This window comes from Mauremys mutica, chromosome 4 (genome assembly GCF_020497125.1).
Source record: "Mauremys mutica isolate MM-2020 ecotype Southern chromosome 4, ASM2049712v1, whole genome shotgun sequence".
Classification (NCBI taxonomy): Eukaryota; Metazoa; Chordata; order Testudines; family Geoemydidae; genus Mauremys; species Mauremys mutica.
Genome location: NC_059075.1, coordinates 136,139,125 through 136,166,998, shown reverse-complemented (window position 1 = coordinate 136,166,998; position 27,874 = coordinate 136,139,125). Strand labels below are relative to the sequence as shown.

At 49.4% G+C, this 27,874-nt stretch overlaps 2 protein-coding genes across 4 annotated transcripts; one reads left to right on the top strand and one right to left on the bottom strand.

Moving 5' to 3' along the window:
- Positions 1-4: 4 nt before the first annotated feature.
- Positions 5-13,889, bottom strand: BYSL (bystin like). Its single transcript, XM_045013514.1, has 7 exons — positions 13,493-13,889; positions 11,683-11,848; positions 10,901-11,039; positions 9,372-9,505; positions 8,200-8,360; positions 7,295-7,397; positions 5-6,374 (listed from the first exon to the last, which is right to left on the bottom strand). Exons 1-7 carry the CDS (start codon positions 13,779-13,781, stop codon positions 6,026-6,028), a joined length of 1,341 nt encoding a protein of 446 aa, XP_044869449.1. The 5' UTR covers positions 13,782-13,889; the 3' UTR covers positions 5-6,025.
- A 1,649-nt stretch (positions 13,890-15,538) lies between these two features.
- On the top strand, positions 15,539-27,477 carry MED20 (mediator complex subunit 20). 3 transcript variants are annotated; one of them, XM_045016973.1, is made up of 4 exons: positions 15,539-15,784; positions 21,321-21,475; positions 25,051-25,304; positions 26,797-27,475. In XM_045016973.1, the coding sequence occupies exons 1-4, from the start codon at positions 15,771-15,773 to the stop codon at positions 27,010-27,012; spliced, it is 639 nt and encodes a 212-aa protein (XP_044872908.1). In that variant the 5' UTR covers positions 15,539-15,770; the 3' UTR covers positions 27,013-27,475. The 3 variants fall into 3 exon arrangements, with proteins under 3 accessions (XP_044872908.1, XP_044872909.1, XP_044872910.1); XM_045016974.1 differs by lacking the exon at positions 15,539-15,784 and having other exon boundaries at positions 21,341-21,475; positions 24,976-25,304; positions 26,797-27,477; XM_045016975.1 differs by lacking the exon at positions 15,539-15,784 and having other exon boundaries at positions 21,347-21,475; positions 25,056-25,304; positions 26,797-27,477.
- Positions 27,478-27,874: the final 397 nt, after the last annotated feature.

Here is a 27,874-nt window from a genome sequence, read left to right as displayed (position 1 = left end):
TTTAAAAAGTTTAAAAAAAATGCTGCTTTGATAAGAGAGATTCTTACAGATTACTATTTTATTAAAGGGCAGAAGCCAGCTGGACTCTTGTCTGCTATGATGGGAGGTAGAACACTGCTGCTTACATTGATTTCTGGGCACTGATGGTGTCTTACTCTGTGACTATGTCGCCCTCCAGGGAGGAGAGGAGGAAAAACTCCCTCCTAGGCTGCCACCAGAAACAGAGTCTTGTTTGTCAGGCTGCTTTTTCCTTCTACCCGTCCTCCCATCGTGCTTAGCCTGATTTGCCAAAAAGGAAAGCTGTCTGCCACTGACTTCTGCTAGCTGTTAAAGTTAGGAGGGGATAGAAATTACATGATGTTTGGGGGCTGTTTGTATAAAAGGAAAAATATATATATATATTAATGAGTTAATTTAAAAATAAAATTGTTTGAACTATCCATATGCAGAAATTCCAGGGCTGGGATACCAGATGAAAGCATATGATGTTGCAATAAAAGACTTTTTTAAAAAAGTTAAAGCATCTCAAGTTTCCCCTTTGAAAGACTGAGTCAGATTATGTCTCTTTTTTGAGTGCCTGAGCGGGGCACGGCCCTGTATACAAAGAGATCGCTGGAGCCAGGTTCTTCCACTCCTAACAGCAACAAAAACAATAGCTGTCTCCTCCTTTCTAATCCCTAGCCCAGAATTTACAACCCAACCAAATGCAGGTGACCTTGTTCAGAAAGACATGACTCACAGCTGAGGGATCCAGTTTGACTGATTCTTCAGCTGGGGGCTAATTTGCCATGTCATTGTCCATGAAGTGCATTGTTCCTGAAGGACACTGGGGAGGAAGTGAGTTTGAAGAAGGAAGTGTGAAGTGTCAGTAGGGCTCATATGGGAGAGGGTATAAAGAGGAGGTGGGGAGGAGCCGGAGAATGGCAAAGGGATAAGCATATATTGGATTAAGAGAAAAGCTGGAGAATGGGGTGGAAGCAGGCAAGGTCTTGAAGCTGAGACGCTAATGCAGGTGAGAGGGAAGCTGGGGTGGGGGGAGATTTCAGTGGAGTGTCCTGGACAGTAGCAGCAGCTTGGATGGTGGCAAGGTGAAAAATCAACCGGCCTTAAACTCATTTGAGAAGCAGCTCAACTAAACCAGAAGTGTGTATTAGAGAAAGTCACTCCCCTACCCCACGATCAGAACCCCAGCAATAGGCCCTAGCGGGAGTACATGGGCGAACCCAGACTTGGGCACTCCAGTAACTGGGGTCCTTAATTACATGCAGGCTTCCACCCCTCCACAGCCTGGGGCAAATTTTGCACTGTACTTTACTTGCTTTGTTGCTGCACCTATCAGAGGCTACGTGATCCCCTCTGTGTAATGGCATGGAGGTGGTTGGATGAACCCAGTGCTCCAGCTTGAAAGTGGGACAGAGCTCAAGGTAGAAATATATATTTAGAAGTTGGAGGCGGGGAGGATGCCTGGATCAGGACAAGGCCTGGTGGGGGGCACACGGTAGAAGACTGTGACTTTTTATAACCATCAACTGACTCTCTGAAGTATCTGCCAAATGGTTTTCAGTACAGCAGATAAGAGTTCACCAAGGAGAGTGAACGTGAATGACACTAGGAGTCTAGAGTCTCGCCACCTCAGCTACTTGTTATGACTAAAGGAAGGCGATAAAATCAGGGAGTGTAGGAAAAGGGGCAGCCCCAGGTGGATGGGCTCTAGGCAAATTACCTAATTTCAGCATGATTCAAAAATGGCCCTTTCATCCTCAACAGCCCTGCTCCTGCTGTAGCACAGAGGTGAGCTGCTGGTGTTAGAAACCTTTAGTGCTGTGAATACTGCAGTGCCCCAGAAGAGCGAGCTGGAGTCTGCGCCTCCCTATGCATCACAGGCAGAATATTCTGCTACCTTTCAATGATGGAGCCAATCCCTCATGCATGTGTGAAGGGTTGCACTGATGACACTGTGGGCCTAAGCGATAGATAAGGACAGTATCCAGGCCTGAGGGCAGGATGTGGTGTGCAGAACCTCTGGCTGGTGGCAACGCATACGGAGGAAACCCAGCTTGACTCTCAGTTCCCAGGCTGAGTTTGCAGGTTTTCATGTTTTATTACAGAGGGAGGGCAAGGAGCTTTTTACATATAAATGGTGAATTCTTGATCTGGACAAACACAGGAACCCCATGATGGCAGTCACTTTTCAGAGCTTACAGAGCTCCCTGAGGGTTGCAAACAAGGCATCTGGGGGCAGGGGGGGGGGGTCATGATCACCCTGCCATTCAACTGTTGCTAAATGTTAGCGGGAGGACCCAGCTGCATGGGAGTGGGGCCCCCTGGAAAATGCTGAGAATCACTCGTAGAGAGCAATTCTTGCAAGGAGAATTTTGCAAGAGTATGATCATCCTGCTACATTAGCATGACTGAGCAGCTGCAAAGTAAAGCTAGCAGAGGCCCAGTTTTAAGTGGAGTCATAGCCACATGAAATCTGGGTACAAGGTGGAAGTCTTTGGGTTACAAAGCCAAGCAGAACATGAACGCACGTGGCTTGGGTGTCACGGGGAAGGTGAGCTAACTCGCGATTGCAGCTCTGCAAAGCTTGTGCCCCTTCGATTATTCAGGGTGACTGTGAAGTGACTGCACAGAAGCATGCACTAGAGAGGCCTGGACAGGAGGGATGCGCTGGTGTGGGAGGTGGGCTTGTTGGAGTGGCAGGGAAGGACTTCACTGCAGTGTGGTAGGGAAGCACACTGGAGCATGGGGGTGCAGAGGAGGAGCACTGGGGAGCTGGGACTGGCGCATTGCAGCGAGGTGCTGAGCTGCTCCCTGGAGCGACTGTTTTTAGCAGTGGGTACCACAAGCTGACACGTGGAGGTTTCCCCCTGCCTCAGCTCTTTGCATTCGGGGATTTCCCCCTTCAAAGCCACCACCTCGCCACTTTGCTTTCTCACACTCCCCTCCTCAGCTCTGCTGGTGGCTGTTGTGTGTACTTTCCACAGAGCGCCGCGGGGATGTGTGGCGACAGCAGGAGGGTTTGGGCTCTAGCTGCCTGAGCAGAGGATGATGTGGGGCTGCCGTGAAAACTGGCTTAGCACCTTGCTTCCTCCCTGCCATTCTGCCTGGTAACAGCCAAGCCTGCAGCGCATCCTCCAGCAGCAAGAGAAACCACATTCTTCCCCTAAGGTCATGGCCTGGGGAGCCTGGCATCTGCCCTGTGAGAGGGCCTTTTCTTCCCTCTTGTGCCAGCCTGCTGCGTAAGCACAGAATCCCTGTTCCTGGGAGGGGGTCCTCACAGCAGGTGATTCCAGCAGGACAAGTCAAGCCTGGCAGCACAGCTGCTGACTCCAACTCCGCAGTCTCCAGGCCTTTAGCCTGTAGCTCAAAGCACTTTTATGCCTTCCTGCTCCCTACAGGGTAGTTCTTATCCCTGCCTGTCACAAGTGAGGCTCAGGGTGCTTGCAGGGGGAGAGGGAGTTAGTAATCAAACACAGGCATCCTGATGATTTCGCATCCTGTCCTCTTGCAGTCAGGAGCAGCAGCGGGAGGATCGCTCCTCTTCCTGCACGGAAGGAACTGCCCTTTGCCCTGTCTGGAGCAGGGGTTACATAGGGCCCATTCTGACAGCCCCTCTGCCTGCCCCCTTTGTTTGCCTGCTGTGTTTCGCCACCTCCTGGAGGACTGAGGTAGATCAACCCCAACTTCCTTTAGCTCAAGGCGGTGTGAAAGCCTCTGAGCAGCTGTGAGCAGAGATAACTAGACAAGGAGCTGGCTTAGCAGGCTAGGACACAGACTCTAAGCCTCCTGTGTTGCTGGGGGGACAGTTGCCATATAGGCCATTGCCCTGGAAGGACTAAGGTCTCCACTGATTTCAAGGCCTCAGCTTTGCCTGCATGGGGACTGGACCCTGAACTGCAGCGCTCAGAGGAGGTAGGCTGAGCAGCCAGAGGACAATGGCTCCGCCACTCTTAAAGCTCCAGGTTGTGGCTGTCTCCAGTAGAACGGGTGGGTGTGGAAAGGGCTCCCAGACTCATACCTGCACAGGTGCCAATCTCATCCTGGCTGACCTTCTGGATCAACTGCGTAGGGGACAGGCCCCAGGAGAGCTCCTCTTACCACCTCTTCAAATAACCAGTCCCCTTCCCTTGTTCAGACCTAGGAGCGAGTTCAACTGCTGTGAATTATTTCCAGTGCAGGACCATCCAGAGGCCCCCATCACGGATCAGGCCAGGGCCTCAATGTGCTAGGTGCTGTACTGACCCGGCCAAAAGCAGTCGCCAAGCCCAAACTTCCTGTCTCCTTCCACCTCCCCTCTCAGCTGCCTCCGGCAGCCCCAGTAAACGCTGAGATGGAAGGAGTAAAAGAGAATAGGTCCCTTCTCTAAAGCAGTAACAGTGGCTCAGGAGCCAATTGAAATCATTGAGAATTGGGGGTGGCGGCAGTGTTCAGTCTGCATCTTAACTGAGCCCTGAATGGCTGGGTCAGATCAGTTACGGGCCTCGTCTTTAGCCTTGGAGTGAGTAACACATGTATCATTTTAACAGGTGAGTCCCAGTCTGCCCCTGCACGGGTGGCAGGGAGGGAAGCAACGTCCAATTGGAGAGAGGAAAAGTTCAAACAGGCTTTCTGGGCTCTCCTGTATCAGCGCATCTACTCGAAGGGACACGGTTAGTGCTTACGTAGGGGGTGATCCAAGGACATGGTGAGATAATCGCTCCCCCTTCATTACACCCTGTGTGGCCAAGTGACGTCCCCAAGGTCACACCTAGAGACAGTACCCAGGAGTCCTGGCTCCATCACCTCCTGTCTGTGGCTTCTTCCCAGCTGCCTCCTCACCACTGTGCAGAACTGCTACCAACACCCAGCCTTGCTTTTGGCTTCCTGTTCTGTCCCCCATCCCTCCTGGCTTGCAGGCGGCTCTCAATCACTTACGCCGAGAGCGCTCCTTTCAACGTGCAGCTGGGTAATTACAGAGTAGCTGCCTTCCCCTGTGACCGTTCCTGCTAAACGCTACGGAGCAGATTGATGGGAGCTCTGCACATTGTTCCGTCATCTCCCTGCTAGTGAGTGGCTGTCCTGAGGGAGCCAGCTCTCTGCAAACAAACCCACTGCTCCATCAGTCTCCCCTGGAGCTAAACCCCCATCGAATGCATTACTCTTCCCGTGCCTGCAGAAGCAGCCTGGTGCCGACTGCACCTCAGGCGGGGGAATAACTGATTCTGCTCACCGAACGGAAACGTCTGCAGCTGCCAACCCAGACACCAATCCTTCCCCAGGGCATCGCCCGCCAGCAACCAAGATGTATGCGGGAGAGCGCAATCTCGTTCCCTGCTGTGCAGGGAACCCGGGGCTGCCTTTCAAATTTATCCTCAGTGAAACGAGGGACAAGTTACAGAAGACGGAAGGCAGCATTGAGAGGAAGGGAAGAGTTCTTCAGCGTGCATCAAGGGGACAGTGGTGCTGGCGGAGCAGGGACTGGAACAGATCACACGTGCCCTCAGTGACTGCCCCCGAATGCACCACCTCTTCCAGGAGGAGGAAGGAGCTGGCTCCCTGCCACCTGACCGTCCCTTTAAAGTGGCTGCAACTGAATCTTTCCAATTGCACCAGACACTAGAGCACGCTCTGTATGTCCCGGGGAAACGTTTTATTCTCAGACACAGGAGCAGCCCAGAGCTCTTTCACTCTCCCAGGACACCTGTTGGTCTCAGGCCAGTAAGCACATCTTCTGATCTGAGGCAGCTTCCACCACTGCAGAGTTTAACTCCCAGGGAAGGGCCAGGTGAAGAGCACGGCCTGCTTCCGCCCCCTGGGCCATGGGGAAGGAGTCATGGGGGATCTCAGTGACGGACACACACCGCTTGGTCCAGCCAAAGATCTAGCTCGCCAGCTGAGCCCCTCTTCCTCTTCCAGTGAAGAAGGCAGCCATGGGACAGCGTCCCCAGCAAGCCATGAGCCATAAGGCAAATTCTGGGCTGCAGCTTCTCCCTGCCAGAAAGAGTCCCCAGCTCCCTGCAGTCCCCACCTCTCTCCCCCAGCCTCACTCCATGGCCACCGGCTGCAGCCCTTCCACGTCCCGAGACTTGGAGTTCACCAGCTCCCTCCTGATCTCGGCCGAGATCTGCGGGTGGCAGTGGAACTTGAGCAGCTCCAATAGGGATTCCTTCTGCTCCGAGGAGAGGTCCTCCTTGTAGCGCTGGACGAAGGTCAGGAGGCACTGGTACCACAGCACGGGCAAGGTGCGCCGGTCCGTCTGGAAGGCCAGGAAGTGGAAGACCAGGGCGTCTACCACGCGGAAGGGCAGAGCGTATTTCTTGTCGATGAGCAGGCGCAGGAAGATGCTGTTGGCGCCGCTGTATTCCATCTCGGCGAGCTTCAGCATGGCAGCACTGCCGGGGGGGAGAGCAGGGTCGAAGTGTGCACATGGGGGGAGGTGGGGGAAGGGGAGAGAACACGATGACTTGGGGCAGGTGCTTGTCGGTCACACTCCGCACCCATGAGTGGGACTGGGCACCTTCCAACACTAAGAAGCACCCTGCCCCTGTGGCATCTTCAGGAGACAGGCTTTTGCCAAGGCCTCCCCTTCTCCCAGTTCAGAGCACATTTGTTTCTGGAGCCTGTGACCATCGCTCTTCCCCCTGGCAGCCTTTAAACTTCCCCACCGCCACCTCTATTCTAGGGCCAGGGATTGAAGGCTGGCGAGCCCATGGCATATCAGCTACCCGAGCGGGCCGCACCCTCCGCCCACCCGTCCCTGCTGACGTAAATCTGCTCCCAGAGCCGGAGGGACGTCAAGTCCCCACCCAAAGACTTGCTCTCTGGCAGCTGGCCATCTCGCTACGCGCCCAGGCATGACCCGAGCGCTCTCCCCGCTTCTCTACCCTGGAGAGATCGAATCAAGAGTGGCAGCAAGGGTCTGGTCCTGCATGGCGCCAAGTCCCCTCCAATGCCACTGGAACAGGTGGGATAACCCAGCAGGGACACAGCCTCCGGGCTATTCCTGCGCTGCTGAGCTAGGAAACTCTCAGCTACCAGCAACATGGAGCTGTGGCTGAACTGGTATCTCTTTGCCCAGAAGCTTGCCAAGGGGGAGAGCCATCAGAACGGGGAACAGTCTGCCCAGGGAAGTGACAGAAGCGCGTTGCTGCTGAACAGACCAGCCTTGGGCTGCAGTAGGTGGGACCTCGTAGATCTTTCCTAGCTCTGTGAAATGCCACAGAGGTTTTCCGGCAGAGCCATGACATTGCTGTGGGATTCCCTGAGGAAATGGGAGAACCTCCCCCTGGGGCCCCAGCCCTCCCCACGTTACCTGGAGTGAAGGACGGGGATCGAGCACTTAGCAAGAATGCTCCCTATGATGATGGCTTCCCGTAGCGTGCAGGTCCCCGACTCACACAGGGGGATCAGGATCCCTGGAAGGGAGGGAGAAGAGAGTTGGACAACAGTGCTCTTAACGCAAGACGGCTGGACCTGCGGGGCTCAGAGCCTGAAGCCTACCCCAGCTGACTGACCCCTGCCCCGTGCATTCCAGTCTCCGTGCACGTCTGGCCTGAGAGAATGAACTCTCCAGAGGGGCATCAACGCTGCATCCCTGGGAACCCACTCCTCACCCAAGCGCAGAATGTTGCAGGAGACACAGGATGGGCTGCGCTCTCTTTGTCCCTGCCAACCTCATCAATGGACAGTACAAATGGACACAGGGGATCAACTCCCAACTAGGGGTTGCCCTGCCACGAATGAATCTCGCCCATCTCTGACAGGTACCGAAGGGGGCTGTCTCTTTTTGGCAACACTTATACAGCTGATGGTGCCAGTATCAGTGAACTGAATATTCTGATCTAGCCACTGCTGGTTCAACAGGCTTCTTGTCCACAGCTGAAGAACCAAGCAGGTTTCTGCACCTCGCTTGCTTTTGCTCTCATGGTTTCAGCATCCCTCCCCCTCTCTTTGCTGCTGCTGTTCAACTCTGGAGAGCATTTAGGGGTTGCTGCGTACATGAAAGAAGTTCACGGTGCAAAATAAAAGGTGCTGCTGCTGGAAGGCCAAAGACAGCAAGTAGTTAACTGAGTCCTCCACCACCTTCCTCCCAGAAAACAACTAACAGAGCTGCGACACAAGGAACGCTTATACGACCCAGCCTGCACCTTCCCCACTAAGTCACTGCACTGCAAGCCAGACCCGCCCTCCTCTTACTGCCACCTGGGGTCTTTTCACCTTTGAACCAGGCTCCTGGCTTGAACAAAGCCTTCTTCAAAGCCATGTAGAGGTGGAAATTGAGGCGCTTGTACTCGGCGATGTCATCCCTCACTCGTGGGAGCAGCACTAAGTTATAGAAGCGCTGGGCCATCCTCTCCTTCAGGTTGGAGGAAAAGATCCTGGCAGGAACGAGGGAGTGGGAAATTGAACTCAAGTCTCAGCCCCTATCCCAGCGCACCAATGAAGTCAAGCAGGAAACAGTGTCTAATACTCCCACCTGAGGGTCTCCCTTTCCCACCACACACATCCTAGTTGGCTGGCGGTGGTTTTGTTACCCCATGTTTGAAGCTTCTGTAGGAGAAGCCCAACAAGCGTTTCAGTGTGTGCACGCGTTCTGCTGAAATCCAGGCTGCGTTGGGGTGGCCTAATGGAGGATGAGGAGTCAGGACTCCTGGGTTCTGCCACGGACTCACATGGCGAACTGATCCTCTGTGCCTCATTTATAGAGCAGGAACAATACGCCCTACCCTCCGAAGAAGGGGAAGGCCCTGAGGCTCAGCTAAGGGCCTTGGAGAGCTGGTGTAAGAAGTGCATGACACTCTGCATTACCTGCTGGGCTTAGTACCAGAGTCCAGGGGAATCAATGAAATGACTAAACAGGTTCCTTTTAAAGACTGGTACTCCGGCTCCTTGATTAGACTCTAGCTACAGCTTCAGAGACTACGGTCCTATACTCCCTTGCCTGATTGTGCACCTCATCCGTGTTAGAGCCCAGAGTAAAACAGCCAGTGTTATGCAACATTTTATAGTTTGGGATCTGAATCTGTAATATCGAAATCTGACACGTTTCCAGCTTCAAGTGTCACAGACTGCAGTTCTCACCCTGACTGCAGGCAGGACGAGCGCCAAGTTAAAGGGCAGGTTACTCAGGAGTGGTTAAAGCTATGGAGAACACACTGACGGGAACAACCGTGCCCTGGGACAGGATGGAGTCCATCTCCTCTCCCTCTAGCAGTGTCAGATCCACAGCACTAGCATGGGTTTCCTGAGGTGGCAAGCGGCTTGCTTCCTCTGTCTTTCAGCTAAGGTGAGAGCCAGAGGTTGGTCAGGATTTCAGCGACATGGCAGGAGTCCGTGGAAAGACCACAGTAAAACCCACAACCAGTAAAACCACGGCGATTATATCATACCTGGTTGCTTGATACATGGCAGCTGCAGTCCATGTTTCTGGCTCTGTGATGTAAAGGATCTGCTCCCAGTTTGACAGTGCTGGGATGATTTTAAATGCTTTGGGGAGTTTGCCACTCCTGTATTTGGATAGCACCTTTAAAACAAAAAGTATGTGGAATGTGGCCAAGTGGTCAGAACAGGGACCTGAGAGCCAGGACTGCTGAGTACTGTTACTAACTCAACGTATGACTAACCAGGTCAGCTGCCTCCTGAGCGCCTGCTCATGGCTGGAAGTCACTCTGTGGCACCCTGCCTCCGTTCACCTCTTCAAGGCCCCTTAATACCTCACTCAGGCCAAAGCAAATTGAAACATTTGCCTCCCATGGTCCAATTTATCCCAGACTCCAATTCGGTGTCTCTCTCCCCTTTAGGCAGGAAATACCCAGCCGTTTTCCCCAGAGCCGGGTCCCAATTTAAAGCCTCTTTCTCATCAAGCAGGAATTTGCCCCTCTAGGCCCCAATCCCCATTCAATGTCTCTTCCCCTTAGGTAGGAAGTCCCCATCCCTCCTTCCCGGTGCTGGGTTCTAATTCAACAGTCACTCCCAGGTTTACTTGGCTAGAGTTCAGCCTTCTAGTTCTCACTTCTCAACTCCCCTGGCGTCAGGGTCTTCTCTGCAGGAGCCTCTCTCATTTACTGTAGTTTCCTAATCTCACCCTCCCCCCCCACCCTCCTGCTGCCCTTTATAGGCGAACCAGCCGTCCTCCATCAGGCCCCATCAGAGCTGCTAACATGGATGGGGTGGTCTGGAGCAGTTTTTCCAGTCATCAGGCTTGAATGGCACCAGGCCTCCAGCCCTTCAGGGGCAAGCCACCCATAGTGACCTTGAGAAGGTCACTGGATCCATTTTCTCCATCCGTAGGATGGATATAGCAACGCGCCTTCTTCAAAACTCTGGTGGTTGGGAGGCATAATTATTCATAAAGCGCTTGAGATCCTTGAATGAAAGATGCAGTGGAAACAGCAGTTATATTTTTTGGAAGCCTGCAGAGAAGGAGTCTATGCCCGGTGAACACTAACTAATCATACTGAAATTCCTCTCTGTTCACAGCCTCACATGCTTCTCGGGGCTCCTGGACGTAAGAATATTTTAAAGTCAGCTCTTGAATGCACTCACTCACCGCCAACTGAGCAGTAAAAAGTCTCTCAACATAAGAGTATAATTAACAGCCCCAGTTTTTTTTGCCTGTTGCAGATATAATGATAGGATGGAAACCTCCAACCCTGCAGAGTTTGCAATCTCCTTAATTACCCTGAAGTGCTACACAGCATTGCTGTACAGTGACAGCTGTCATGTGCCGCCTCGGAGATGGCTGCACGTCAGCAGCGGGAGACGATATTTTTCAGCACAAGCCATGAGGATAAAGACACAAGCCACAGTGATTACGAATACTGGCTGCTGGAGCAGCTGGGCTCGATTCGACCTAGCTCCTCACAGAGGTACAGCGTTTTGAAGGCGGATGCTGCCAAATAGATGTTATTGCTCTTACTTCTCGGACACCCTTGTAGACCTCCAGTACGCGGGGGTCCAGCTGAGGCATGGGGTGGCCCGATATTTCCGACATCATTGTCTCCACCTCTGTCTGCTTCTCCGTGATCTTCTCCATGATGATATCGGCTAGCGTGAGCCTGGCAGACACAGGGGAAGGAAACTATGTGGAGCTGGTATCTGGCCTAGAAGAGCATCAGCCTGTTCCTTGGCAAACCAGGCAGCAGGGCCAGGGGACTGAGCCCTGCAATGGGAATCAGAGGACTTGAAGCCCGCTCTGCCAGTGGCCTGCTGGGTGACACTTCCCCTTTTTGTGCCTGTTTCTGCTCCCATCCTTGAGCTCTCTTGTCTATGTAGGGTGTTTATCTCTTTGGGGTAGAGACTGTCTTACTGAGCGTGGGTACAGCACCAAGCACAAAGGGAACCCTGATCTCGGCTGGGCCTCTAGGGGCTACAGTAATAGGAGATACTACGCATGGCCCGGTGCATGTGTCATTTTAGAGGAAACGAAGCATTATCTACTGCTTGGATCACAGGGAGGTCAGGACTCCTGGGTTCTATTCCTAGTTCTGCCTCAGACTTGCCTCATGAGCTTGAGCAAGACAATTCTCCCCTATGCTTCAAACTCTCCAGCTATAGAAGAGTGACAGAGCTTTAACCAAACTCACCTCCCAGAGATCAGTTAACCTCTTCAAAGTGCTGTTCTGAACTTTAACGCTATTTGAATGCTGTGTAGCTGCAAGGAAACACTTCTATGCCATGGCTCAGGGGTTTGTTTCCTACCTTAGCGGCGGATTCTTGTTCATGAACATTTCAATGGCTCTCTCATCCTCAGGGTCCACCGTCACCTCCTCACAGTACTCCCCCTTTCCCATGGATGCAGCAGCCTTCTCCAGTGTGGGCCACTCATCATCCTCTGCATCAGAATCCACATCCTGTGATCCAGACCCTGAAATAAACCAGACACAGTTAAGGTTGGAGAAGTCAGGGGGCAGAGATACAGCTGAACAAGTGCATTCCACTCAGCATTCCACACTCTGAGCTCCAACCCTCTCGTGTGGCTAGTGAGGTGAATTTGCAGAAGCCCTTTTCTAACAGTAGTCAAACACCCACTATGGGAAGGGGCACCAGAGACTTCCTGGGGCAGTCCATCTGAAGGGACAGGCAGAATTTCCATCCAGGCCCAAGATTTGCTTATCCTGCGCCAATCGCCTCATTAACTACCAGGATCAACCAATAAGGTTGGAGAACAGCCGTGCAATTAAAAATTACCCGAACAACTTGAAACTTCATCAGCTAAAGAGTTAAAAGAAGATTCAGGTCCTACACACATGCCTAAGTCCCTCCTGCTCATTTTTGTAGGATTCTAACGATTGCTTGTTTTTATTATTTTTCTGTCTCCTGTTGCCATAGGAAGAAATCACACAAGCCCAGAGAAAGCTTACTTGAGGCCCTGATCCTGCAAAAACAAACTGAACTTTATACTCAGGCTTTAATGTAACTACTCACATGTGTAAGTATTTGCAGGATCACGGATTAAGGCTCACATTGTAAAAGGTATTTAGGTACCCAACTCCTCTACCTTTAAAAGCTGGCCCTAAGTGACCATTAAACTGACAACACCATGTGCTGGCAAATGTGCGGTAAAAAACAATATATGATTTGGGACAGGAAATAAGGAAGAACCTCATACCCAAGGGAAAGGATGGTCTATTGAATAGACCACTGGACTAGAACCCAGGAAACTTGGGTTCAGTTCCTGAGTCAGCCACAGATTCCTTGTGTGACTTTGGACAAGTCCCTAGGTCTCTCTGTGCAGCTGTTGAATGGGAACAATACTTCCCTTTGTCTGAGAGGTGCTGACAGGATCAGATCCCTTCATGATTGTGAGATACTATAGTGATGAGGGTTGTGTAAGTATACAGACAGGTGGATAAAAGTGGAAGAGGAGTAATGTAGGGAGACAGAATGCCTTCCCATGACACAATTCAGCCGAGGCACCCAGGTGAACACACCTATAACTTTTGCTGTATAATCAGGAGCCAGAACTTTGTTTTACATCTCATCCGGAAGGCAGCAGCCAAGGCAGCACAATGCCCCCTTCCACTATACTGGGACTTTTGTTGCAAACTGATTTATGATGAGCACTGCCACCTACTGACCTGCCAACACCACTTCCTGAAGCCGCCTAGGACATCGTTGGGAAAAGTGGGAAATACTTTAACACAATACCATAGCATATCTACCCAGGCCTAACTTTTAATACTTGGCCTCTCCGGGACTGGGAGGGTGGAAAGAGAAATCCCATGAGAATTTAGAAGGGGGTTCTTCTCTTCCCCATCAAACCTGCTATATCAAAGGGAAACGGGGGGGGGGGGGAGAAGGATTGTCCCCACCCAGCCGAAACTGACAAGCAGAGATCAGGCTCGTTAATAAGTGACAGCGCCCAGCCGTGTGCTCAAAGCTAGCTCTGCGCTTCAATAAAGAGCAGCGTTCACCCCAATCAACGGCTAGAGACCCAGCGCAGCTCACCCCACCCACTCCCAGCCCCAGCCCCCTTGCGTGCTCAGTCCCCGGCTCAGTCCCCACTCACCCAGCACCGTGGTCTTCTCCTTCTTCGGTTCGGTTCCTTTGCCGGGGCAGTGCTCAGCCTCCAGCTCCTCCTGCTGGATCCGAGCCTGCTCCAGGATCCTCCGGGACAGCTTCTCATCCACGTACTGGTCCTCCTGTTCCCCACCGCCATGCTGCCCGCCTCTGCCTCGCCGCTTCACCCGCGTGGTGGGCTTCACCGAGTCCCCGTCTATGATCTGCTCGGCCAGGGACACGTTCCTGGCCGCCTCCCCTGCGCCCCCCGTGCCCCTCCGCCGCTTGACCTTAGGCATGTTGATCCCCCAGCTCGCTCTCCCTGGCCTGCGAGAAAGCCCACGCGTGCGGCCTGTGTGTGCGTTGCGTACGCAAGGGGAGGGGCGGCTGGAGAGGTGCCACCAAAGCGCATGCGCTCCTAGAACGTTGCGACCCCTTCCGTTCCAAAACTGGCAACAGCCTAGTCAATCCTGTCGCAAGGCTCGGCTCTTAAAGGCGCAGCCGTCCTATTTTGCAGTGGCTTCTAGGAACTTCTCCTAAGGCAGAGTCTTTCATCCTACAAAGTCCTTCATCATTCAGAGCGAGTTCAGCTTTCAAAGCAGCAGAGAGAGAAGGTGGATTTACTGTATTGAGACAAGGGCTGGACTCACCCACCTGTTAACTCCATTGAGATACGTTAGGCTGGAAGAAATTGGTGGAGGGGCAGGGAATATTGGTTACTTAGCTAAATAATTCTTAGGGGTTTTCTTTTTTTGGCTTTTATTTTATTTATTCTCAGGAATGTATTAGTGTTTATTACTACAGCAACAAAAACAGGTGAAAATCTGTGGAAAAATATTTTTCTGGGTAAATATCTGGGTTTATTTTGGTGGACGGAAGGATGAGGAAAAGATATTCAGTAGATGAATGCTTTGATGAATGGAATTCAATGTGGATTGCTGCAGAACTAAAACAGAACTCAAAACATAATGCCACCTCTGAGTTTAAGAAAACAATAGCTCTCTAATCCCCAAATAAAACTTTTCATTTGAATAAACAGTTTACTATAAATATTTACATTTCATACTGAGGCCACACCATCCTTTTCTCCTCTTTTTGTTTTATTAAAACTTTTGAATACTTACTTGTGTTCTGAAACATATTCTAAGACAGATTTTCTTTTTCTTACCATTTTAGTTTAATGTGTGTCAGATCTTTAAACCGTTATCTGCTAACAGCTTGAAATGTGTACTTGGTGGGACCGAGATTCATCAGTACGTTCAGATGCGCACGCACTTCAGAGCTTGCATGGGTGCCTGTTTGTTTATTGTGTGTATCTTCTAGACTAATACATAGCCTTACTTCAACAGGCAGCTTTGCATATACACACAGCCTATGTATTATCACAACACATATATCTCATGCCATGTATTGTATTTCCTAATAAAACAACTTTTATATATATGCAGCAAAGAATCCTGTGGCACCTTATAGACTAACAGATGTTTTTGCAGCATGAGCTTTCGTGGGTGAATACCCACTTCTTCGGATGCATCCGGTATTCACCCACGAAAGCTCATGCTGCAAAAACATCTGTTAGTCTATAAGGTGCCACAGGATTCTTTGCTGCTTCTACAGAACCAGATTAACACGGCTACCCCTCTGATACTTTTATATATATATTTGACTGGTACAAAGGTAGGGTGAAAATCAGAAAAAAATGAATAATACTTTTTGTAAACCCAGGATTTATTCGGTTAAAAAACGGTTTAAACTGAAAACAAAGGAGCTTAATAATTCTTTAAAAAAGCTGCCCCTCCTAAATGTTGCCTTCTTTATGATGAAGGAGTTTGCAGGGTGTTTCCCTCAGGCCTTTGTCAACTTCCTCCTGGGACACTGGGGAGCATTGACACAAGAATTCTTTCCTCCTGTTCTTCTGTGTCCCTGGTTCTGCAGTCCCGTGCCAAGCAGTCTCTACTCCCACTCTGAAACCTGTCACAATCTTTGGGTACTGATCTGCGTCCAGGAGGCGGTAAGTAGCACCGTGACCTACAGAGCGGCAGGGGGCCTGGCCTGAGACTCGTATCCGCCCCTCTGGCTGACATCATTTCCTGCTTGTTGCTTTTCACTGGGATAGTAGAGGACAGGGAGGGGCTGCTGGGTTAGCAAATGTGCTTCCTGCCCAGGAGAGAGAGACGTCCATGTACAAGTCCTTGCTGCAAATATATTTGAAATACTGCACAGTATCAGCTGAGCCTCCTTCTCCTCCGTAGGGACCAGTCCAGCCCTACGTGAAGACTTCAAGAAGCATGGGAGTCACCTGGTAGGACTTTCTATGTTCCGTGGTTAAAAAGCATTCCCGTGGTTGGGTTTTTATTTACTTGTAATGAATGTGACTGCATGATGTTTGTAGACTGGTGTCTGCCAGGAGCAGCTCTGTTACAGCAGGTTAGGTTCCATCAATTGGGGGGGGGGGAGCTCCTTGCACCGAGCCCTGAAAGGTTACTTCCTTAGGAGGTGCTCTGTTGCAGGATGATCTCACGGGTGCCTATTCAGACTGCATTGATTCTTGCTGGGAGTGTACCGTGGCAGCTTCTTCAGCCTGTGCTCCTCGTTGGTGTTTGAGCTGCTGGTGCTGTCTTACTGTTCGAGCCAGCAGCACCCTGCTGCACCACCCGCTTGGTCATCGTCACATGAGTCCCGGTGGGGATAATGGGAGAAGGCACCCAGCAAAGAAGAATACGGGTGAGGCAGGATCCTTGTTTAGGAGGGCTTGGAACATAAGAGCGGCCATACTGGATCAAACCAATAGTCCGTCTAGCCCAGTATCCTGTCTTCCGACAGTGGCCAATGCCAGGTGCCCCAGAGGGAATGAACAGAACAGGTAATCAGCAAGTGATCCATCCCGTGTTGCCCATTCCCAGCTTCTGGCAAGCAGAGGCTGGGGACACTTCAGAGCATGGTTTTGCATCCCTGCCCATCCTGGCTAGTAGACATTGATGGACTTATCCAGTATCAATTTATCTAGTTCTTTTTTGAACCTTGGCCTTAACAACATCCTCTGGCAAAGAGTTCCACAGGTTGACTGTGTGTGGTGTGAAGAGATGCTGCTGCTCAGGGAATGCAAAGAGGGAGCTGGCTGGGTAATGCTCAGTCAGGGATCTAGTTGGGCTTGTAATCGTAGAATCATAGAAGATTAGGGTTGGAAGGGACTTCAGGAGGTCATCTAGTCCAATCCCTGCTCAAAGCAGGACCAATACCAACTAAATCATCCCAGCCAGTATTGTGTGAAGCCTGACCGTAAAAACTTCTAAGGATGGAGATTCCACCACCTCCCTAGGTAACCTATTTCAGTGCTTCACCACCTTTCTAGTGAAATAGTTTTTCCCAATATCCAACCTAGACCTCCCCCACTGCAACTTGAGACCATTACTCCTTGTTCGGTCATCTGCCACCACTGAGAACAGCCGAGCTTCATCCTCTATGGAACCCCCCTTCAGGTAGCTGAAAGCTGCTATCAAATCCCCCCTCACTCTTCTCTTCTGCAAACTAAACAAGCCCAGTTCCCCCAGCCCCCTAATCATTTTTGTTGCCCTCTCCTGGACTCTCTCCAATTTGTCCACACCCTTTCTGTAGTGTGGGGCCCAAAACTGGATGCAGTACTCCAGATGTGGCCTTGCCCGTGCCGAACAGAGGGGAATAATCACTTCCCTCGATCTGCTAGCAATGCTCCTACTAATGCAGCCCAATATGCCATTAGCCTTCTTGGCAAAAAGGGCACACTGCTGATTTATATCCAGCTTCTCGTCCACTGTAATCCTCAGGTCCTTTTCTGCAGAACTGCTGATTAGCTAGTCGGTCCCCAGTCTGTAGCAGTGCATGGGATTCTTCTGTCCTAAGTGCAGGACTCTGCACTTGTCCTTGTTGAACCTCATCAGATTTCTTTTGGCCCAGTCCTCCAATTTGTCTAGGTCACTCTGGACCCTATCCCCACCCTCCAGCATATCTACCTCTCCCCGCAGCTTAGTGTCATCTGCAAACTTGCTGAGGGTGCAATCCATCCCATTATCCAGATCATTAATAAACATGTTGATCAAAACCGGCCCCAGGGCACGACCCCTGGGGCACTCTGCTTGATACCATCTGCCAAATAGACATTGAGCCATTGATCACTACCCCTTGAGCCCGACAATCTAGCCAGCTTTCTATCCACCTTATAGTCCATTCATCCAATCCATACTTTTTTAACTTGCTGGCAAGAATACTGTGGGAGACCGTATCAGAAGCTTTGCTGAAGTCAAGATATATCACGTACACTGCTTTCCCCATATCCACAGAGCCAGGTATCTCATCATAGATGGCAATCAGGTTGGTCAGGCATGACTTGCCCTTGGTGAATCCATGTTGACTGTTCCTGATCACCTTCCTCTCCTCCAAGTGCTTCAAAATGGATTCCTTGAGGACCCGCTCCATGATTTTTCCAGGGACTGAGGTGAGGTTGACCGGTTTGTAGTTCCCCAGGTTCTCCTTTTTCCCTTTTTTAAATATGGGCACTACATTTGCCTTTTTCCAGTTGTCCATGACCTCCCCCGATCGCCACAAGTTTTCAAAGATAATGGCCAATGGCTCTGCAGTTACATCAGCCAAGTCTCTCAGCACCCTCGGATGCATTAAATCTGGACCCATGGACTTGTGCATGTCCATCTTTTCTAAATAGTCCTTAACCTGTTCTTTCACCACAGAGGGCTGCTCACCTCCTCCCCATACTGTGTTGCCCAGTGCAGCAGTCTAGGAGCTAACCTTGTTTGTGAAGACAAAGGCAAAAAAAGCATTGAGTACTTCAGCTTTTTCCACATCATCTGTCACTAGGTTGCCTCCCACATTCATTAAGGTCCCACACTTTCCCTGACCTTTTTCTTGTTGCTAACATACCCGTAGAAACCCTTCTGTTACTCTTCACATCCTTTGCTAGCTGCAACTCCAGTTGTGTTTTGGCCTTCCTAATTACACCCCTGCATGCTCAAGCAATATTTTTATACTCCTCCCTAGTCATCTGTCCAAGTTTCCACTTCTTGTAAGCTTCCTTTTTGTGTTTAAGCTCACCAAAGATTTCACTTCCATATTTGCTATAATTTCTGCACATCGAGATGGTTTGTTCCTGCGCCCTCAATAAGGCTTGTTTAAAATACAGCCAGCTTTACTGGACTCCTTTCCCTCTCATATTAGCCTTCCAGGGGATCCTGCCCATCACTTCCCTAAGGCAGTCAAAGTCTGCTTTTCTGAAGTCCAGGGTCTGTATTTTGCTACTCTCCTTTCTTCCTTTTTGTGAGGATCCTGAACTCAACCATCTCATGGTCATTGCTCCCCAGGTTGCCACCCACTTCTACTTCCTCTACCAATTCTTCCCTGTTTGTAAGCAGCAGGTCAAGAGGAGAACGGCCCCCTGGTTGGTTCCTCCAGTACTTGCACCAAGAAGTTGTCCCCAACACTCGCCAAAAACTTCCTGGATTGTCTGTGCACTGCTATATTGCTCTCCCAGCAGATGTCAGGGTTATTGAAGTCCCCCATTAGAACCAGGGCCTGTGTTCTGGAAACTTCAGTTAACTGTCCAAAGAAAGCCTCGTCTACCTCATCCTCCTGGTCCGGTGGTCTATAGCACACGCCCATCCAGGGCTGGCTCCAGGCACCAGCACAGCAAGCAAGTGCGTGGGGTGGCCAACAGAGAGGGGTGGCATCTCCGGCTCTTGGGCGGCGGGTCCCTCACGCCTTCTGGAAGCAAAGGACCAGCCACCGAATTGCTGCCAAAGACAAAGTAGTGCCGCAGATCACAATCGCAGCTTTTTTTTTTTTTTTTTTTTTTTGCTGCTTGGGACTGCAAAAATCCTGGAGCCAGCCCTGCGCCCATCACGACATCACCCTTTTTGCTTTCGCTTCTAAACTTAACCCAAAGTCTCTCCACAGGCTTTTCTCCAGTTTCATACTGGAGCTCTGAGCAATCATACCGCTCTCTTACATACAGTGCAACTCCTCCACCTTTCCTCCCCTGCCTGTCCTTCCTGAACAGTTTATACCCATCCATGACAGTCATGTGAGCTACCCCACCAAGTATCTGTTATTCCAATCACATCATAGTTCCTTGATTGTGCCAGGACTTCCTATTCTTCCTGCTTGTTTCCCAGGTTTCTTGCATTCGTGTACAGGCACCTAAGATAACTAGCTGACTGCCCTGCTTTCTCAGTATGAATCAGGAGCCCACCCTCCTCCTTGTGTTTCCTCCTGGTATCCCACTTATCTCAGGGCTTAGGTCACCGTCCCTCGGCAAACCTAGTTTAAAGCCCTCCTCACTAGGTGAGCAAGCCTGCCTGCGAAGATACTCTTCCCTCTCCTCGTTAGGCTTCAGCAAGCTATGTCAATATTGCAGCTGGGAATATAACATAATGGGAAAATATTGCAATGGGCATTAAGGGCATAGAGGAGATCAAGGCTTTATACTGCTCAAGAGGGAAATAGGAGAGCTCTAAGGATATCAAGAACACGTTTGACCACAGGCTATCTGGAGCCACCAGTGTAACAGAGCAAAAACCTTGTGTAAAACCTTCTGGGTGAGGTTTATTTTATGTTTATAGGGTGACAAGGAAAATTTATCTCTACAGTGTCCCATCTGTCCTGGCACTTGGCCAGCACCCATTGCAGTGGTACTTAGTATGGTGCCAATGCCTGTTATGCTTGCTCTGCCTGCCTTAGGGTTTTCTTAAACGCCGGTTACAGCTGGGTTGGGATGGCTGAGTGGTCTAAGAGGCCACATTCAAAGCTTTGTCTTGTCCTCTCCTGGGTGTTCCAGCTTCCCTGTAGAGCTGTGGGTTCAAATCCTGCTCCTGACCCCTCTCTTCAATGCAGGGGTGGGCAAACTATGGCCTGTGGGCTGGATCCGGCCTGCCAGCCATTTTAATCCGGCCCTTGAGCTCTCGGTGGGGAGTGGGGTCTGGGGCTTGCCCCACTCCAGCAAGGTCAGGAGCCGCTCCACGCAGCTCCTGGAAGCAGCGGCATGGCCTGCCTCCAGCTCCTACGTGTAGGAGCTGCCAGGGGGCCCAGCTTCACATGCTGCCTCTGCCCTAAGCGCCGCCCCTGCAGCTCCCTTTGGCCGGGAACTGCGGCCAATGGGAGCTGCAGGGGCGGTTTCTGGGGACGGGGCCACGTGCAGGAGCCGGAGAAGGGACATGCCACTGCTTCTGGGACCAGCTTGAGGTAAGCGTCGGCCAGAGCCTGCACCCCTGAGCCAGCCCCCCTGCACCCCATCCCCCTGCCCCAGCCCTGATCCCCCTCCCGCCCTCCGAACCCCTTGATCCCAGCCCGGAGCACCTTCCTACACCCCAAACTCCTCATCCCCAGTCCCACCCTAGAGTCTGCGCCCCCAACCAGAGTCCTCAGCCCCTCCCACACCCCAACCCTCATTTTGTGAGCATTCATGGCTTGACGTACAATTTCTATTCCCAGATGTGGCCCTCTGGCCAAAGAGTTCGCCCACCCCAGTTTTAATGGCTGGATGTCTTAGCTCAATGCTATAGCTCAAAAAGAAGCATATGGGCTTGATAGAAAAATTACAGGGTGTGGTTCCCTGCCCTGTGTTAGTCAAGAGGTCAGACAAGACTATCACAATGCTCTCTTCTGGCCTTTAAGTGAATGAGTCAAGTATGCAAGTGCTCTACAGATCAGATAACTATCATGTATGTTGGCTTCTAATCTCTATTCTAGACTTTATAAGTACATTGACTGGCTGAAATTGATTCTGACTTGGTTATCATATCTCTATGTATGCAATTACTGAATCTTTTCTGTTGCTTCCTTGTCTTCTATGACAGTGTGTCTCAGATGCCCGTGGCAGAGGGGAAGAGCGTCCAGCAAACAGTTGAAATCCTAACAAGGAAATTGGAGCTGCTGGGAGCAGAGAAACAAGGAACATTTTGTGTAGACTGTGAGACCTACCACACCGCTGCCTCCACCATGGGAAACCAAGGTCTGCATTTCACTTCCTTTCATGGAGTGATCAAAGCACCCTGTGGCGATCAACAATCGTTAAGGCTGATCGCTGGGGTTGGTAGAACTCAACTCGAGTAATGTTCAGGGAAGTAATTGCTCTCTTATTTTCTGACAAGGACATCTAATGCCAGCTCTGAGGTTGAGTCTCAATCCCACTAATGCTTCCCCCCCCCCCCTCTTTTCTCCAATTATTCAGAGTGTCACTACTGCAATAACTTGGCGGTAGCTGTAAGGAAGAAAAGTAAAATAGGGACCAGATGCATGGATTCTATTCTCAGAATCCATGCATTCTATTCTCCCAATGTTTAAAATGTACGTAACAATACTGACCTACCTCACATGGGGTTGGGTGGCTTGACTGCTGATAATAAAACGCTTGGTGATCTTTGGATGAAAGATGTTGCATCGATAAAGATTGATTCACTCCCCAAAAGCTTCCTTAACACTGAGTTAAGACTGACCTGCGATGCCTCATACCTTCTGAGTGCAGCTGTACTTAAACTGCTGAAAACCAGGAAGTACAGAGTTACGGTACTCGCCAGTCCTGCAACCTTCATATTGCCCTCTTTGAGTGACGCCCCAAACCTGCTGTTACAGACAGTAATAATCTGTCCTTCCGCTTGTCATTCTGCAAGGGTACAAGGAAATGCTGGTCAACCTTAACTATTAACAAGGATTTTAGGTAGGGAATTTCCCTTGTTCTTTGAGGAAGAGGTGGTACGGGGGGACAGGTTTCCTAGGGAGACCATAGAATGGTGTTGTGACTCTTTTTAAGTGGAGCTGTATCTCAGGACACCCTTTTTAACCAACTTCAAATTTAGACTCCTAGCCCCTACCCTGGTTCCTCAAGATGCACGGCACTTTTTCAAGACCATCTGAGTGAGCATGTGGACTACAGAGTGCTTAAAAAAAGTAACTCAAGCAACTAGTCTCACCTTCAACTGTCATTGTGTTACAGCAGGGGTTGGCAACCTTTCAGAAGTGGTGCGCCGAGTCTTCATTTATTCACTCTGATTTCAGGTTTCACGTGCCAGTAATACATTTTAACATTTGTAAAAAGTCTCTTTCTATAAGTCTATAATATATAAACAAACTATTGTTGTATGTAAAGTAAATAAGGTTTTTCAAATGTTTAAGATGCTTCATTTAAAATTAAATTAAAATGCAGAGCCCCCCAGACAGGACCCAGGCAGTGTGAGTGCCACTGAAAATCAGCTCGCATGCTGCCTTCGGCACTCGTGCCATAGGTTGCCTACCCCTGCGTTACAGCTTCGCTACAAAAACAACAAAGAGTCCGGTTGCACCTTAAAGACAAACAGATTTATTTGGGCATAAGCTTTCGTGGGTAAAAAACCTCACTTCTTCGCTATAAGTGTCTCTAGAGGTCAGCAGTGAGCTTGTGCCTCCGTGTTTCTGTCTGGGAATGTGCATGGCTTCGCTGTTGCCCATGCAGAGTTCTCTGTGAACACTGGGTTCTCTGGCTCAAGGTATTTCTTGCAACTTTGCCCTGCTGTTGGATTTTGCTGATCACTTCCACGCTGTTTGCATGTAAGAAAAGTAACAGACGTTTGATTTTTTTGTGATGTCTGCAGAAATCTGCCAAAGGGCTAGTTCTTTATATAGGCAGCTGCACAGTATCATAGCTCTTCCTTCTAAAGCCCCATGCGAACCAGTTATAAAGCATCCACTTTTCCTTGAATACCCAAAACAACTTTCTGCTGATGGCGTGCCCCATTGGCTAATGAATCAACAGTGATCAAAAAGATAGTTTGGGGTATTTTTCCTATGTAACATATTTAAAAAAGAACTTCCTTTCACAGCTAAGTAAAGGCTATGTGATATGGCATTTCTTGCGTTAAGCTCTCAGCAAGAGTCTAATTCTGGTTGTTGGGCTTGGTGTGTGGGTGGCTGGGTGGTGCGGTGATATACAGGCGGTCAGACAGGATGATTTGGTGGTCCCTTCTAGCCTTAAACTGTATGGCTCTATAATAGCAACAGCTGGGTGTGTGTGAATTCTCATTTAGCGGCTCCCTAAATCTTCAGGATATTTTTTTTTTCCAAATGCATGTGTGATGTGGAAAGCATGTTAGGCCCCAATCAGCAATTGGCCACGCATGGCCGTACCCCTGCACCCAGATGGCCTTCGGTGAACTCAGCATGGGTGCAGGGATTCACATGCACAGAGTCACTGTGACTCTCTCACATCTGTGTCTCAGTTCCTCGGATGCTGCCTTGGTGGTAGTGATTTGCTGCTGGCTTGTGCTAGCGCAAAGTATGATACCATACCACGTAATCTCCCCACCCTCCACTCTGCTGCACTGGCGAGTGAATGAGAGTTAAGACTAGACTCCACCTATCCGCCTGTACCCCTGCTCCAGGGATGGACAAGGACAGTAAGCAGGTGCCCAGACCCAGGATCTGCATGGGCAAGGGGGAGTCTTTATTTCCCCTAACATCCCTTGCAGGGATGTACAATGCAAGTCACAATCTAGCCCTATGTTACTTATAACGCCTTCGAGCCCCATTGGAACCCCCTTTTGTGCATGAGGAATTACTCGTTGAGGTCACTGGGGCTGTTTGTATAACGGCTCTTTCGCAGTCTGGCCCGTAGATTGTTAAAGCAGAAAGATTATTAGAAATCCAATGTACTCATCCCTGTTCATGCTCCTTATTTACATTTTGCCTTTCTCTCATCTTGGGCAGTGTAAATCAAGGTCGCTTTTGTCTCTAGTCAGTTTCTGTCTCAGCGCCGCAGGTTTTGGGTTGTGTGTACTGCAGGGGTTATTGGTCTAAAAACTGTTTCTGCTGGGATTTAAAAAAATAAATAAATTCCTATTTGTGTTCAGTTTTGTAGAAGGGTTGGAAGGATTCTTAGTTTTTCCCCAGTGCCTAAATTTTGATTGACGGTGCCCCTAAGGAGTAAAGTTCCTGAGAATTCATCGTGGCGGGTCAGTGTTTGGATCCGTTCATATGGAATGTTAAAGGAAACCTGGCTCCAAATATTGAATTTGTTCAAGCTGGGCTCTCTTGTTACAAGGTGGAGGGCATCCAGTATGCGCTCTCGTTATTAGACATTAAGTATCATCAGTTCTGTAGACAGTTCCCACCTCCCTTCCCCAGTAAAATATCCCATTCCCAAGCTGACATAGGTATGTATGAGTGGGTGAATTGGTAAGTGGAAATCCAGCAGTAAAGTTAGCAGTCAGATGGCTCTCTTGAGTAATCGGTGCAAAACCTGTTTAGAAATTTGAGTTTTGGCCTCATATATCTCAGTGGGCACAGGAAATACAGAGATCAGGATGTGTTCTGGAATGGCAGAAATGTTAATGTACCTGCCTGAGGTTTCTTTATGTTTTGTTTTTAGATCATAAAACAAACCCAAACACCCAGCATCCAGAACCATATTAAACATTCATGAGGAATACAGAAATCCTGAAATAGCGTTTCTTTTGTCCTTGTCTTTGTTGATTCTAACAGATGTTTCTTCTTGAAAGTACACAAGAAGGAAGAAGCATCATTTCTACCGTTAAGATACCATTGCTCTTGTTCCAGGGCAGGCTGGCAAGCTGATGTACGTGATGCATAACTCTGAATATCCCCTCAGCTGTTTCGCTCTCTTTGAAAACGGCCCCTGCCTCATAGCAGATGCCAACTTTGACGTCCTGATGGTGAAACTGAAAGGCTTTTTCCAAAACGCCAAGGCAAACAAGATAGAGAGCCGGGGTACGCGGTACCAGTACTGTGACTTCTTGGTGAAGGTTGGCACTGTTACCATGGGGCCCAGTGCCCGGGGAATATCTGTGGAGGTAAGGCTGTTTGTTCCTTGAGGTGGCTAGTATCATTGACTTCAGTGAAACATAGAATCACAGAATCGTAGGATCAGAAGGACCTTGTGCTCCTCCTGTCTAACAATGAGAGTATTGCGATTAGAGTCATGAGCATCAGTCCTAGCACACCAGCTGCCTAAATATGGCCAAGTACTTTGTAGGCATCACGACAGAGGTGAGTTTGAGGGACGATGCCCTGGCTTTGCCGACCGTCAAGGGGAGATCTTCCAGTGTGTATGAGATGACATGGGAAAGGGTGCAAAGGTGTTTGAGGGGAAAAATAAGACTAATGGGTAACAACAACTGGCATCATTAGCAGAGCAGAGGCATATGTTGAAGGCTCAGTAGTGTGTATGAGCGGATAGGTGGGGCTGTGCTAAGCTAGGAAGCACCTCTGAAAGTGAAGATGAGTAGTTTTGTTTTGGACGCAATGGAAACGGGGAGCCCGATTTTTGTCTCTCTTTCTAAACACTTTTAAATCCTGTTTTACAAATATTTCATTAGTCACCTCATTGGACATCTTTAAACATGTTTCAACATTCCTAGTCCATAGAAACAGAGATCAAGTAATAGCATTATTATATTTCAGTAGAATAAACACAGTTGCCAGAATGATAGCAGCATTTCTATTGATCTTAGGTTTAGCAGAAGCTTGCGTTATACCAAACTTGAGTTTGGGACCCAGTTTGAGCTGCCTGTCTTGTACTTAGGAAAACTGGTTGAATTAAAAACATGTCTGATCTTAATCCTGCTTATAAACACCTCCACCCTCACCCCTGTCGAGTAAGGCAAGCTGGGTTTGTTGAATCCTGAGGTTCATCAGCATGCATAGCAGGATATAATTATCAGATCCCCATTTGTAGTTCATTATTCTTGTCAGCTTGCAGGGATGGTTTTGCTTTTTTTTTAAATAAGCAAATGTAACGCCTGTGACAGTGAAGAAGTTGGTAGCAGGTTCTGAGCACATTTCCACAGCTTCCTGTCTGATTCTTTTTTACACACGCACACAATCTAACAATCCACCTCATTTCTGACACGCAACATCCTTGTTATTCCAGACCCAAGTCCCTCCTGGGCAAAGTGGCATTTGAACCAAGGTCTGCAGAGGTGACTGGCTAGTGCATTAACCTCCGCTGTGCCATCTAGCCCCAGAGTACCTAGGTCACTTAATAATAATGATGCATCTGCAGCTTTCTGATAACCTTTTACTTCCCTGGTCCCCATTGCTTTTGTAAGTAAAATTCAGGTGAGTTCCTTGATTGTTTTCCAGGGTGCTGGCTCATTGTTTATCAAATAAGTGAAGGAGGAAAAAAATTAAACATCTCCTTTTAGTTTGCATATATGAGGAGGATTGTATATCCTTTTGTCTCCAAAGGATTGACGCGTTCTGTATCAGGGTTCAAAGTTAATGGTCTCCTATGTGGTTACAGTCCCCTGCTCTGGGCTTCAGTGCTCCTGTTTCTGTTGCCAGGTGGAATACTGCCCATGTGTGGTAGCCAATGACTGCTGGAACCTGCTCATGGAGTTCATGCAAAGCTTCATGGGGAATCACACTCCTGGAATCCCATCCATGTTTGGCAACAAGCACGACAGCATCTACAGCCCAGGTGACACAATGGCTCAGTACATGGAACTGTTCAACAAGATCCGCAAACAGCAGCAGGTGCCTGTAGCTGGGATCAGATGAAGAAGACTCCAGGAGACTTTTTTTTTTATTAAAGTGACAATATCCTCTTTTTTCCGATTGTCCTCATGGATCAGGAATCCCAGCCCTTTGCTCAGTAATGTCCTAAAGATGTCTTCCCCCTAGAGAAAATCACCATTCATCTCCATATAGCAGGGGTAGAATCAGTTTTTCCTACCTCCAAGCTTGGTCTCAAATATAGCGTGTCTTTCATCCCGTATTCAGTGGTTAGCCCATTGGTGCTGGTGTGTCTCAGTGCAACAGCAGTGCTTGATTCTGGTGATAAATGTTCTTCTGCAGAAGGATAAAGTAGAAAATCCAGCTATGTGCACATACAGGCAGGGTTTTGTTGTCCCTCATTTTCCGTAGTGGCAGGCTGGTGAATGTGGGTTTTGGGGATATTCATATGGAAGCATTTTGGTACCACTTTAATAATAATTAAAAAAAGGCTTATTTTCATATAAGGATGTGGAGTCTTTTTATCCAGCAAGGGGGGGGTGGGTGGGTGGGGGTGTGTGTGTGTGTTGTAACAAATTTCTTTAATTTTTCTCTGGTGCAGAAGTTATTTCGTAGCTACGTTTATCTTTGATTTTGTTGAGGGGCTTTACACCCTCGATGGAAAATAATTTCCTTTTGTGACCAAAAATCTCTCTCAATTCTTTGCTGTCCCCTTGTGGTTATGTTCTTAACTTGCCATCATCTTTGATCGCTGATGGGCGGATTAAAACCTTCTGGCTCTCCGATGATACAAATGGAGTCTGGTCTTCCTGAAGGATTCTTCTCATCTGTTGAAACAAAGTATCTGCCACCCTATCTCATGGCTAGAAAGGGAACTGATGAAACTGATAGTGGTCTCTCTGCTTTA